This window comes from Pteronotus mesoamericanus, unplaced genomic scaffold (assembly GCF_021234165.1).
Source record: "Pteronotus mesoamericanus isolate MK-2021 breed Mesoamerican mustached bat unplaced genomic scaffold, CSHL_Meso_final contig_173, whole genome shotgun sequence".
Taxonomy (NCBI): Eukaryota; Metazoa; Chordata; class Mammalia; order Chiroptera; family Mormoopidae; genus Pteronotus; species Pteronotus mesoamericanus.
Genome location: NW_026555072.1, coordinates 15,497,728 through 15,511,381, shown reverse-complemented (window position 1 = coordinate 15,511,381; position 13,654 = coordinate 15,497,728). Strand labels below are relative to the sequence as shown.

General features: G+C 35.7%; 1 protein-coding gene across 2 annotated transcripts in view; it reads right to left on the bottom strand.

The window, feature by feature from the left end:
* DMD (dystrophin) overlaps window positions 1-13,031 on the bottom strand; it is a 1,878,371-nt gene extending 1,865,340 nt beyond the window's left edge. For both annotated transcript variants that reach the window (XM_054566574.1, XM_054566573.1), the window contains exon 1: window positions 12,760-13,031. In XM_054566574.1, coding sequence (XP_054422549.1) covers window positions 12,760-12,790 — 31 coding nt within the window. In that variant the 5' untranslated portion in view covers window positions 12,791-13,031. The remainder of the gene's footprint in view (window positions 1-12,759) is intronic.
* Between the last annotated feature and the right edge of the window lie 623 nt (window positions 13,032-13,654).

Below are 13,654 nucleotides of genomic sequence, written 5' to 3'. Positions count from 1 at the left end.
AAGGAAGAACACCTTAAGTGTGAAGGCGGCAGCTGACAGTGACAAGTATCAACAGAGATTTTTGTAAAGATAAATGAAGAAAAAAAAAAGATGGGTTGAAAATAGTAAAAGAATACAACGAACAACCAAAGGACTCTAGAGTGAAATGGAGTATGGGAAACCCAAGGGGAGAATAAAATTCAATGGAAAAAAACCAGTCCTTCACTATTTATGTACATTAAGCTTCAACCAGGACTACAGTGCTTTTGTTACCATATAAAATTTTCACAAAATGCAATCAAATTATCATTATCATTAGAACATTCTTATATGTAAATGTCTGCAATTATAGTGTGCAATAGCATATTAAACACCAATTCACTTATTCAAAAATATTCATGTGCCTAGTTTTGAAGAAACAATGGTAAGCAAAAACAACTGAGGTGTATGGGTTTATTGAACTTACCAGATGGTGTGAGTGATAAGCATTAAATTAGTCACTTATATACATATGGAATCAGTTGTAACACTAGTACATGTTACCGAGGGATATTGCATGGTAGAGAAATTTTATCTACATAGGGAATTCTGACATATGCCCAGGAGGAGTGGTTTGTAAGTGGAAATTAATGTTATCTTGGTGAAAATGACAAGGAAGGAAGGTTCTAGGAAAAAGAGAAAAGCATGCGCGAAAAAGTTCACTTGCAGGAAGAAAGAAGGCTTATTCAAGAAACAGCTAGAAAACCAGAAAGGTGGTGAGGCAGGGGAAGCATTATGGGAGATGCGAAAGGAGAGGGAGACAGTGTCGAGATCTCATTTGGTTTGGTTTGCTTTCCTGGTAGCCAGGAGGAGCTATTAAAGTGATTAAATGGGCGCTGATATCATCAAATTTAGCTAACTGAATGAACTGTAGGAAATAAATTAGAGAGAACTGGAAGATGGTATGCTAAGACACCAGAAAGGGAACTGATGCTGTACTGCTAGTCAGAAAGGCAGACTGGGCTAGAATAATGGTAAAGGAGATGAAGAGGATTGGATCAAAAGATACTGGGAGATAAAGCCTACAGTAATTGGCAACGGTTCAGACATAAGTGGGCTCAAGAGATAAGAGTTTCAAGGATGAAACATGTTCTAACTTGTGAAACGGGATGGATGGGGGTATCATTAACTGATAAAGGAAGCAATGAGAAAAGCTCAGATTTTGGCAGCTGGGTGGAAGGAAAGTTCGGTTTGGGGCACTTAGACTGGAGGTGACATTGTCACATACAAATAGAGATGCTAACCAGGCAGTTGCAGGCCCAGTTTGAAATTCATTGGAGAAATGGGAGCTAGAGGTATAACTTGTTGGTTATCTGCACAGGAGTGTTACTAAAGGCATTGGCATGGGGGGAATGACCAAGGAAGGGATTACGGAGGAAGAAGACAATCGAGTTAGGACTAAGCCCTGAGGAACCCTAATATTTAAAGGCCGAGAAGAGAGAATCAGCCTGCAAAGCAGATCAGAAACACCCAACAGAAATGGAAACAAAACTGGCGGAGTGCAATGCACAGATCTCAAAGAAAGACAGCATTTTTAAGAGGGGAGAAAATACAGTTAATATTGACCACTGCTATAAATTCGAGGAAGAGGATGAAGTTTTCTCAACTGGTTTTAAGGACACGACATCCTTTACTTCATTTGAACTAAGTCAGGTGAGGTTTTAATAGAAAACAATGAAAGCATATCATTTTAAGGAAAAAAAAAACCCTCAATATCTAGTCCAACTGATGGATATAAAGAATAGAAACATAATGTTGTACTGTTGTAATGTATCATATTATTATTGTAGTATGATAATCACATTTTCTTAAAAATATCAACAAACCCCACTAATATAGTTACCTGTAATTTTTAATATTAAAATTAAATGACTAATAGTTCCTTAAGAAATAAATAAAATATCAAACTACAACTGCCTACTATAATTGGGGAATGATGTTTGTATATAATAAACTTTTCCCACTCTTTTTCTAACTATGCTGTAGCATTCTTCATATTTTCATGTGGAAAAATTGATTTTAGTTTTATTTTAATAGTAATATTTAGAATTTTTATAAACATTAATAAAGCCAAATACTTTTATATTCAAACTAGTTAATTTCTAGGTTGTGTGTGTGTGTGTGTGTGTCTGTGAGAGACAGAGAGAGAGAGAGAGATCTAGTCATACAAGCAATATTGAAAAAACTGAGCTAATTTATTCCATTCACCACACTAGGTTATAAAAACTTTTTTTCTAAGACAGCACTGTATCTCACACAGTCTTACCTAATTTCACACATTAGGAAAACTGGATAAAGAGAATCCAAGATTGATTAAAATGAAAAAACATATCCTAACTGGTCTCTATTTCATGTGTCATAATGCCTTATTGTCATTTATAGCAGCAAACTAAAAAAATGTGTGTTTGTGTATTTAATATTCTAGAGCAATGCTACATTTGGTTGAACCAAATTTCTATCAGTTGATAAGAAACCAACATGTTGGGTCTCTGAAAATGTATTGTGCATATAATTTATGAATATAGCTAAGCCAAATATTAATGGCCTTAGAATAAGAAGTAGAAGATGTATTTAAAATAGTAGTTAAAATTTATAATATTGTAATATTTGTATTTGTTATTCAGTTATCGGATAATACTAAACAATCTGTACCATGGGAACATATGATAATCATAAGTGTTTTTATGTGAAAATAAGTTATCACACTTTCTGGAATCTGGAAGGGGGCTATTTCTGACTTCCCCCTGCCTCTCACTCTCAGCCATACACCACAATTCTGCTCCAATGCTACATATGACTTGTTATCTTTTAATGTATAGATAGGTGTCCATATCTCTCGATGAGAGCAGGAAACGATTGCTTGCCAAGCCAGAGAAAGTCTCCATATCATTTCTGATGAGAGATGCGGGGGATCCAAGGTTGACATTGCTGCGCAGGGTGCGCACTGCTTAACTCCCAAGGAGCCATGTACTTCATAGCCTAGTATTCACAGTCTGTGTACAGCATACACACACACAGGCAACTGTATACAACCACACTGTGGCAACTAACGTGGTGCAGATAAAGGAAAACGTAGTTTACTTATGTAAAAAAGCAAAAGCAATAGTAATTTGAAATTTAAACGAACTGTTTTGCTAAATACTACTCGGAATAGTATTTATCATTATCCTTAAATGTCACACTAATCTATGCCAATTATTTTGTTCACAGTACTAAACCTGATTTGTGTGGGCCCAGTTCTCAGCTCTGTTTTGTCCTGTGCATAGCTGAAATGAAATCAGAAAGACACCGAGTGAGGCCACCCTGAGGAAGCTTGTTGTGGGTGATTTCAAACAGATCAAGGGCTGTATTAATTCTGGTCTTTGATCTTTTTAAGTACACAAAATGAGAAGATTGAGATAGGAATAAAATAGTGAACCAAGTGAGCTGTAATGGATATAATCACAATAGCTCCCTGAGGAGGTCCAGAGGGTGGGTGCTGGGTTATTCAGGGCAGATCAGTTTTTATCTAAGAAATTATAATGTGCCAGGTTCTATAGTCTGTGGATAAACAGACCACAGTTTTTGATTTAAAAAAAACAACATTCTCAATGGAAGATACCGTAAGCCTTCACTTAACATCACTGATAGGTTCTGTGCCTTTAAGGGAAATGACATATAATGAAACCAATTTTACCATAGGCTAATTGATATAAACGAGAGTTAAGTTCCTATGACAGCTCATCAACATTATCACAAAAAGACGTCGAATGAAATGATAGTATTTGAGCGCCTGCTATATTTAGTTCCTGTTAGAAGATGCTATGATTCCCTCCATTTCATGTGTTCTATTCTCTCCAGACCTCTGACAGACCCTGCTTCTCTGTCAGAACCCGAGAGGAAGTGGCAGCTGATTAAGTGGTTCAGAACTTTGCATCCTCAGGTCTCTCTGCCACCATTCAAATCCTGCCTCCAACACTTAGTAGCTGAGCTACCTCAGATAAACAACTTACCTTCACGATACTCTGCTATTCTCGTCTGTTAAACATGCATCGATTATATCTCCTTACCTCATAGAGTTATGAGTGGAATTAGCTGAAATAAACATAATATTCTAAGAGAAATGCTCAACACTTAGTACAGGGTTGCTAAATGCTATATATTATCTTTGAATACTAGGTGAACCAGGAATAGTGCTATACACATACGAGGTGCTGTCAATAACTGTTGAGGCAGGATAGACCAATGCCTCATTAATTCTTGTCTACCTATCGCTGCCCTTTCTACTCTTCTCTCATTTACCCCTGCCTATGCTCATGCAGTAAGGCCTATTTAGAAAGGTGGACTCTTCAATGAAACTTCCATAATCACATCATCTATAAGTAATCGTTTGTGGTTCATTTCTACCACACTGTTTAAACCCTCTTGACATATTATAGTAGTTGCATTCATATGTATATGTGTATGTGTATATTTCCTCTGCTTTACAGTGTTGTAATCTCATTAAAGGCAGAGAGAACACGGCAGGTGTTTGACAATGTTTATTTACAAGTAAGTAAAAACCTGAAAGTAAAAAAGTTGTTTAATATTATATTAATATTATATCTAGTCTTACTTCCCCAAAAGCTAACTGATGAGTACATTACACTCATCCATGACTAAATTTCAATTACTAAAGCACCTTCTATCTCTTCAGTACAATTCCTGTTTTATTTAAACTGAATTGTCAATGTATTTTAAGAATTTATCTTTTTTCCAGATTTAAAAAAATCAATTTTACTAATGGCTCTCAAGAAATTTTAGACATTTCTCCAATAAGTGTCTATATTAACTAAAACAGCATTAAATAAAGTGCAAACTTACCTTATCATATCTATGCAATTCTGTATTCTCTAAAGGATGATTTTTCACATTGCTTAACAACTCTGACTGAGCAATTGAAATTCAGACTATGATAAATGTTTTACACTGAAGGCTCATTTCATTATACAGTAGTCAGTTGAAATGGGGTTTCCGAAGAAGGTATTTTTAGGAAGCGCGGAGTACAGGAAAAGCTGAATACATTATACAATTTAAATATTTATTGAAGCTTTTCTACTAAGGCAACATTTTGGTGATATTTCACAGACATAACAATACGGGAGAGGAAATTATGGGTAAATAGATGGCAGCGACTGTGGAAACCAAGACACCTGGTGCTGAAAGTGAGATCCTCATTCATAAAGTCCTTGAATCGAGGACTGAAAGAAATATTTACAGAATAATTACAGAAACATTATTTTCCTTCATATTTCATCATTCCATCTAGACGTTGCTTCCATGATTTTTATTTTTGGAGTGCTTTTGTCTTCCTTATTGAATTCCTGACCTTCTTCTCCTCATGCTCTGTGGTTTTTCTAATTGGTATCACTTACACTCCATGGCTCACATTTTAAGACCCCAATAATGGCTTAATTTCAAGGCCTCACATCCCCATATCCACAGTACACACACTCTTCATAAAAAATTGGTACCATATCCTTCCATGGAGGGCACCGTATCCAACTCAACACCAATTCCTATTCCTTTTATGTCATGACTAAATCTTGAATAAACCCATTTTTCCCCAAATTTGACTGTCACCATTCTAGTCAACACCACCCTCTTTTGCCCCGGAGAAGCTACCAGACTGACTGTGCTTCACCTACCCTTAACAGATCCTATTATGTTCTTCACAAAGCAGAGTAATAGTCTTAAAAAAACCCCCCCCAAATATGTTCTTATCACTGCCCTACCTAAAACCCTTAAAAGGCTGTCCAGTGATCTCATCATAAAGAACAGAACATCATATCCATGATCTCTGAGGTTCTGAATGATTGGACTGTGGTCTCCCATTTCGGTGGCATGCTTGTTCCAAACTTTCCCTCACTGACCGTACTCTAGGAAAACTGACCTTCTCTTAGTTCTTTCTTCATACCACGTCACTCCTTCACGTATGTTGTTCCCTCTGAATGTAACATTTCCTAGTCCCATTTTTCTTTGTCTTATTTTGAATGCCATTTTCTTAGGAATTCCCCGCCCCCAATTCCTAATACTAGTCTAGGTCTCAGTCTTATACATTCTTATAACAATGTGTGCTTCATTCCATAGCCCTTGTCCTGAATGTAAGAATGCAATTACATTTATGTAAATATATAAATAAATATAAATAAAATAAATATATATACTTATTTATATATGTATGTATATGTGTGTGGTTGTGTGTGTGTGTGTGTGTGTGTGTGTGTATTCTCTCCTAAATTCTAATCTCAATGAAGTCCCTTGTTTGAAACATTAGCTCCAGTGTACCTGGCACAAAGTAGGCACTCAATACTTACTAGCTGCATGAATGAATGAATGAATGAATGAATGAGTGAATCACAAATTTTTCCTTATTTAAACAATGGTTACACAAATCCACACAACACAAACTTTACAGAGTCATTTCTTTTGATACTTCTATGTTTGGATTTCTTTTGAGAGCAAGCCTATTTCCAGACGTTTAAGGTAAAACACTGCAAAATCTATAGGCTTGAGCAAAGTGAACTCTGCGATAACATGTGGCGCTCTCTGACACAGCCCATTAGAGATGGGGTGTGTACACCTAATCCAAAGGAATCTTCTAGCCCTTCAGCAGCTGTTCCCATGGCTCCTGACGTGCCCTTCAGGCTCTACTAAATCAGGATTCCTCAGCTGTCTGAGCTCCCACTAAGCTCTTTTGGTTAACCACCTACATGCCATTACTTGTATCTGGTTACACTCTTTCGCATCTCTCGATACTGTTCCCTTTGCCTTCCTAATTATTTTCCAGGACATTACACTCATTGGGACTCACCACTTTCATAGATAATTTTCTCAGGTCCTCAACTATTTTGATAACATTTTGCTCACTTAGTCACCAGTTTATTTCTAATACTGCCCTCCTGAGCATCGGTATAGATCCTCAATTCGCCCTTGATGAATATACTTGGACAGTCCTGATTCTGTGATTTTTCTCTTCTCCCTTCAGCATGACCTCACACGGTTTGCAAGGCTAAAATCTGCACTGTAACACCGTGCTGACTCCTGTGCCCTTTAAGTCAGCATTCGGCTCAGGCTAAGGTAATATTGCTACTGTAATCTGATAAAGGAACAGACAAGTTGTGTGCAAATAAAGATGGGTGCCAAGAATGAGCAAAAAGCCACTGATGTTTATGCCCTTTTATAGTCCTGATTCGATGACAGTCTTGGCCAAAAACAGAGTGGAAGGGGGAAGGGCATTTTAAAGCAAAACAAAGCAAAAGCCAAGGAAATGGTGAAAACATTAAAAGGGCACCCATTTTGTTTGCCCATAATTGGGCATAATGTGAGACATCAGAATGCACATTGTGCTCGATTAATACTGGTCTTTTTTAACGCGTCAATTATTTTTATAATGGTGGAGACAAAGTATATCTAAAAGCTGAAGATAAACTGACAAAAGACTACATGTTATTGTATTTTGGCCTATGTAAATTCCTCATTGTTGTAATGCCCATGAATGGGCTGAGTTTTTATTAAATATCAACTACAGCATGACTATTCAAATACCGGATTTTTAAAAGTTTCTTTAAAATTGTGTTAACCCTGTTTGAACCCCATTCTGCTATCTACATTATGGCTTTATTACACAGATACATATTGGCTTTCATAATGCATTTTCATCTTCCCCTATTCATTAAAACAAACAACATTTCTACTGAAATGAGTAAAATAATAAACAAAACCCAAATAAATAAAAATAGAGAAAGTTTCTCCTCAGATTCTTTTACTTGAATGGTAACATGAGACTGAATATTTTAAGCTACCGCTAGATATATTTTAGCTTTCAAAATTGATGTATAAAAAACTCAATTTTCCAACAATCAGAACTTATGAAAAACCATTTTCTTAAAACCAATATGCTGAATTAGTAGTGCTGGAAGACTTCCGAACAACAAAATCAACGGCAGCATTTTACCAGCATAACAGAGAAATGACAATTCCATTCCAGTTAAAGGATAATTGTGGATTGTCCTCCACCTTTCCTTAGTGAAGACTGAGGTGCTTAATGACAAAACGAACGTGACGCAGTGACCGGAAGGCAAAAGTTAGTAAAGAAGATTGTGAAGAAATGGATCTCCACACTCAATCCAGATTGCTAAGAACGCTTGTTATTTCAGCGCTTAGTATCATTATATATACAATGTAAAATCCCTGTAGGCATTCTAGGACCCCTGAAAACTGCCCTGTGTATTCTTTCATCTATTAAAATTTCCAGGTATGTTGAATGAATGATGTCGGAATAACATAAAGATTGAGCACAGAGTCGAATGGAAATTCTCTGTTAAAATGGCAGCCTAAGTAGAAGACTTGAGCTACGGGAGAGAGTAATTACTGCCCTTTGGTTTTGTTCATGTGCCCAAGCTGGAGGTTGTGTGGTCGTAAGATTAAGACTCTTTTAAGCATGAGCCAGTAGAACCATCTCTTTCCTCTCCGCATCCTCATTCTGCCTGCTGCCTATCAAAATTGCGGCCGAGAAATGTAAGATACCCTTTAAACACTGCAGCGAAGGCTTCCCCCGACTCCACACCCATATTCAGGGCAGTAATCTTGAATATGGAAAGAGAAATGTGCCTGGGAGTTAAGCGTTTCAGAATCTGCAGAGGAGCCATCTGGTTTTAAAAGGGCACATGGAAAATTAAAAAATGCTGTAATAAATGGGAAAACAAGCTTTTTATACCACAACTTTCAGAGAAAAGGAAATCAAATTATTTTAGCTGCTAATCTTCAAACTATAGTGCACATATGAGGGATTCACAAAGAGCAAGGGTACTCTCCCCTTCAAAGATACAAATACAGCAGGATCTCTGAAAGACATGTGGGTTTTTGTTTGTTTGTTTGTTTTAATATCAACTAGAGGAGCCTGACATTTTATAAAGATAAAGATCTTAGGGACAATTCTACCTGTGATTTAAGTAGACAAACCCCTCCCAAACTGGCAAAATAAAAAACTATACTCTAGCTTTGCCAATTTAACATGAGTGTCTGTATTAAGATTCAACTTCAGAACACCAAACATGTGCTATTAATATTACTCTGTCAATATTGTATGGAGTGAAACTCCAAGGAAGTTTAATTAATAGATGTTTTTAAATGAGGAAAAAGGTAAAGACCACAAGGTGTTTATTTGCTTGTCTGTCTGTGTTCGAAGATCGGTCTGCCGCATGGAGCTTCCTCCCCAAAGAGAAGTATTTTCATGAAATTCTGCTTATGGAAGTTGGCTGCATTTAATAAAAAAAGCCGTCTCATTTCCCATACTGCAGTCCATGACCTTCCCCAAAACTGTTCCAATATGAACCAACTGCCTTGATAAGAGAATACAAATCTCCCAGGACTACAGCAGGACTTTATGAGAAAGAAAACCGTTGCCACCCTCCAAATCCAATCAAAACCTGAATGTACTGTATAAAAATAAACCAAGGTCATCATTATTTCCTCTCATTGTGATTTGGCTTGCCGTCAAATTACATACCCTGTATATCTGAAATAACTACACCGCCTCCATTAACTGTGTTTGACATCACTTTAATCAATGTATCTTTTCAGAATGAAAGGCACGAATGTCAAATTCCTACCATTATAAATCCTTTCAACGGTCTAATCTGCATTAAATAAAAGCCCGTCTTTGAGAATATATGATTTTGAAAATAGAACTAGCATTAATTTTATTTTAAAATGTAATTGCGGAAAGATTCAACCACAACAAATCTCTTTATATAGAGATGTTTTCCCATGAAATTTTTAACGCTGAAATTTTGAGGCTCTTCACTTCTGCTTTGTTGGACAGAAGACATACATCGGTCTTACTCATCCATTTCTTTTAAAATATGATGTGTGTTTAAAAATAGAAGGTACATAAATGAACAGAAAATGATCTTTAAGGAAAGGTTAATTTCCAATTAATTTTCAAAATCTCTTAAGTAATAGCACTCTGTGATTTAAGTGGATATGTATGCGTTTCTAGAAACATATGAATTCACACCAAAATACCATGTTACTTTTTTTGGAATTTGCAATAGAATAGTTTAATGAAAAATATGATAAATTATTTTTAATAAGTTAGGTAAACCTTACAATAGAAGGTGGAAAGGGAAAGGAAGTTTGGGAAATCACTCTGTTTTATTCTTGTGATAAAGCCACGATGAAAGATAATAAAATAGAATTAAAAGAAAGAACCACCTGACTTTCCCAAGACAACGAAGATTATAATCTCTTTTATTAAACCACACAAGTGGTTAAGAACTTGACAATTTGTTTCACATGTAGCCAATGTCTTCCACTACACGGATTTCAAATGAATACTTCAGGACTAAAGAAGAAGCTGTATTAATATTAATATCTCTGTCCAAATTATAGATCAATGTTTCAGTTCTGTCTTGCTGGAGTAGTGACAAACACCTTCTTTTTCCTAATATAAATTTGCACAAAACACTTCATAGTCTTCTTTTTAAGTTTAGAGTAACTGCTACGTGACATTCTCTATTATATTTTCCATAATATTATGCCATGTAAGAGGCCCAGAAAGCTTGTTTTTAAATTAAAAAGTATATTATCTATTTAGATCAGCACACAATCTCTTTTTCATAGAATTAATTTTAAGGGAGTCAGGATGACTAATGAAAAATTCAAAAATTGACTGCGACACATTAAAAATAATATATAACAATAACGTATGATGGGTACAGTGTGTCCCAAAGAGGTGGATGAAGAAAACTATCTTTTTTTCCCCCACCTTTGACTTGTGTACTATAGTCATTCTGAAATAGCTAGGAGGGCAATGCCTATAATTAAAAGACCCTGCAAATGAAATTCTGAAAGATGATTTTATTTTATTAGACCTCAAGATAATTTGCATCATTTAAAACAGTCAACAGAAAAGTATATTTGCAATAAATAATTTAAGTCATTCTTGGCAATGCAATATTTGAGTAATTTTAAGCGTAAACATTTCTTGTGTTAATACAATGATCCTCCCTGTTAATTGGTAACTAGTTTGGTTAAATACCAACCATATGTGCTCTTAAGGTTTTCACACTAAGGCAATTGGAAAAACTGGACTCAAATGTCAATACACTCAAATAGCAGTATGTTGTCAACCAGTAAAAGTTAATGTGTCATAATACTTTGTGAATATATTCATTTTTTTAACAAACCCACTTTCATGTAGTGTAAGTATAACCTGATAATTTTAAAATGTCCTCTAGGAAAGTTCTGCAGTGCTTGTCACCAAAAGGGTAGGTTTCCTCAAATTCTAATTAAGAACTTAAAGTTATTCGACTATCTATGACGAAACAGAGAGTCGGTTTGCTTTGCTTCATTTCAAAAATGCATCTCTGCTATTCTTCCAAAATTTTTCTGTGCACTGGTTTATAGTTTTAATTTTGTAGATATATCGATTGCTCAATAGATCAATATGTGTGTTTGTATTGCAAAGAATAGATGATGCTGTATTTTATAGGATTAGTTAATGCAATGTTTTTTTTCTATCAGAAAGTAATTCTGAAGCTCACCAAGGTAACATCTAATGTGAATCAGCAAATTTAGAATGTTATTTTTTCCCCCCCACAAATTTTTCCCAGGAGCAAAACTTCTGTTGTGACACTTTCTCCAGAAGTTTTGCACAGTTACTTATTTGGAGAGATTTACTTTTTTTTTCATTCTTAATTATAGGCATTGCCGTCCTAGCTATTTCAGAATTGACTATAATACACAAGTCAAAGGCGGGGAAGAAAAGATAATCTCCTCCATGCATCTCTTTGGGACACACTGCACTCCTCACATGTTATTTTTACAATATTATTTTTAATGTTGCGTCATAGTCAATTTTTGATTTTTTCAGTAGTCATCACAACTTCCTTAAAATAAACAAAATAGTTGTGCTTGATAATAAAAGCCAAATTAAAAAGGTTTTCTAAAACACATGACTGTGTCACATCCAGTCATGAAATAACACCATGACTTTACTGTGAAATACGATTAGAAATCCCTCATGTTTTGACGTTGTTTTCTCAACAAAAATGCCTAATCATTTGCCAGCATAGATCCTATCATTACTTGAAAGAATTTTCATGATATGCTCCAGATGCGAACTTCCAAATAAATGTAATATGAGAAAGGACCTTTTAAATTAAATATTTATCAATACTTTTCTCAATCCCATTTGTCCATCACAATTATTTTATTTTACTTTTCCCCATTACATGGCAGATAGAATTTTTCAAACCTTGGGGCCTCCACACGTCAATCCCATGCAGCACTCAGTTCATTGAGAATGTCTGTCTGGTCCCTACCCCACATGTTACCATTGCTAAATACAGAAGTATCAAATAAGCAAGATAATAACTCACGTACACAAACGATTTCACAGCAATTAAAATGGTTTGTTACAAATACTCAAGGCCAGTTATGCATATTCTATTACTTTAGTGGTTTCTTAAATATGAAAGATGTATTAGATTGTATTTGCAAAGACAAGTTTAAACTCTACCTCATTTCTAGTGACAAGTTTTTGCAGCGACAAACACATACACCTGCCCATATATATGTGCACAATATATATAACATTTACATTTATTCACAAACTACTATAATAATTTAAAATCAACCTGCTTCATCAGTGAGCTTGCCACAAACTAAAAGTGACGCCATTGTAAAAAAAAAACATATTTAGTTATTTGTACTTACAACAGTCCTCTACTTCTTCCCACCAAAGCATTTGGAAAATAAAAAGTGTGTATCAAGGCAGCGATAAAAATCTTGGTAGAATTTCTCCCAACTTTATTGCTCCAGTAGGTTTAGGAATGATGAGAAACCAATCAACTGCAGCAGCCTTTTAAAAAGTAACACTTTGGTTTTTTTCTATTTGTTTTTCTCTGAAGCTAATTTGCCTCCAAGATCTGAGTCCTGTAAGGGGAAAGTGAGTGATCCCAACACTGAGTGAGTCAACATAGTAACTGATGCCAGGATTCTGTAGAGGCCCCTGGATATTTCAAATTCCAGGACCTGCGCAGAAGCAAGTGACCCGCCTTTTCTCTCAAGTTGATTTCCCATAATAGGACTGCCCATGGCCACTACATATAAGGCTGTGCTTCCAGCATGGCAAGTCCTGTGAATTCAAATAATGTTCAACTGTGTTCTGATTAATATCCTAACCAGAATAGCATAGTGGACAGAACACTTGCTCTCAAAGCCTTCTAAACATAAATCTCTGTAGTACAAAACTCTTAACAGTATTTTCTGTAACTTCCATGCACGTTTCTAAAAGAACAGAGCAAAAAATCCTGATCTAGAACAGACTTTTAAATGCCTTTCATTATTTTACCCACTCAGCAACACTAAATCCGGTAAGGAATAATCTATGTATTCACTATGTAGCCACTGTCTACCAAACTTAATTTTTACTCGGGGGAGCCAATCAAAAGTCATGTATTGATGATGCCAAAAGTCTGAATATGAGAAGAAGCAGAGGAATGTGGCAGCTGAGCTGTGAAGGCAGAATGTGTATTGATGCCTTGGGACAAGGTCCTTGCTAAAATAAAAAGTGCTCTTAAAATGGAGCAAACAATCCTCCTAAAACACT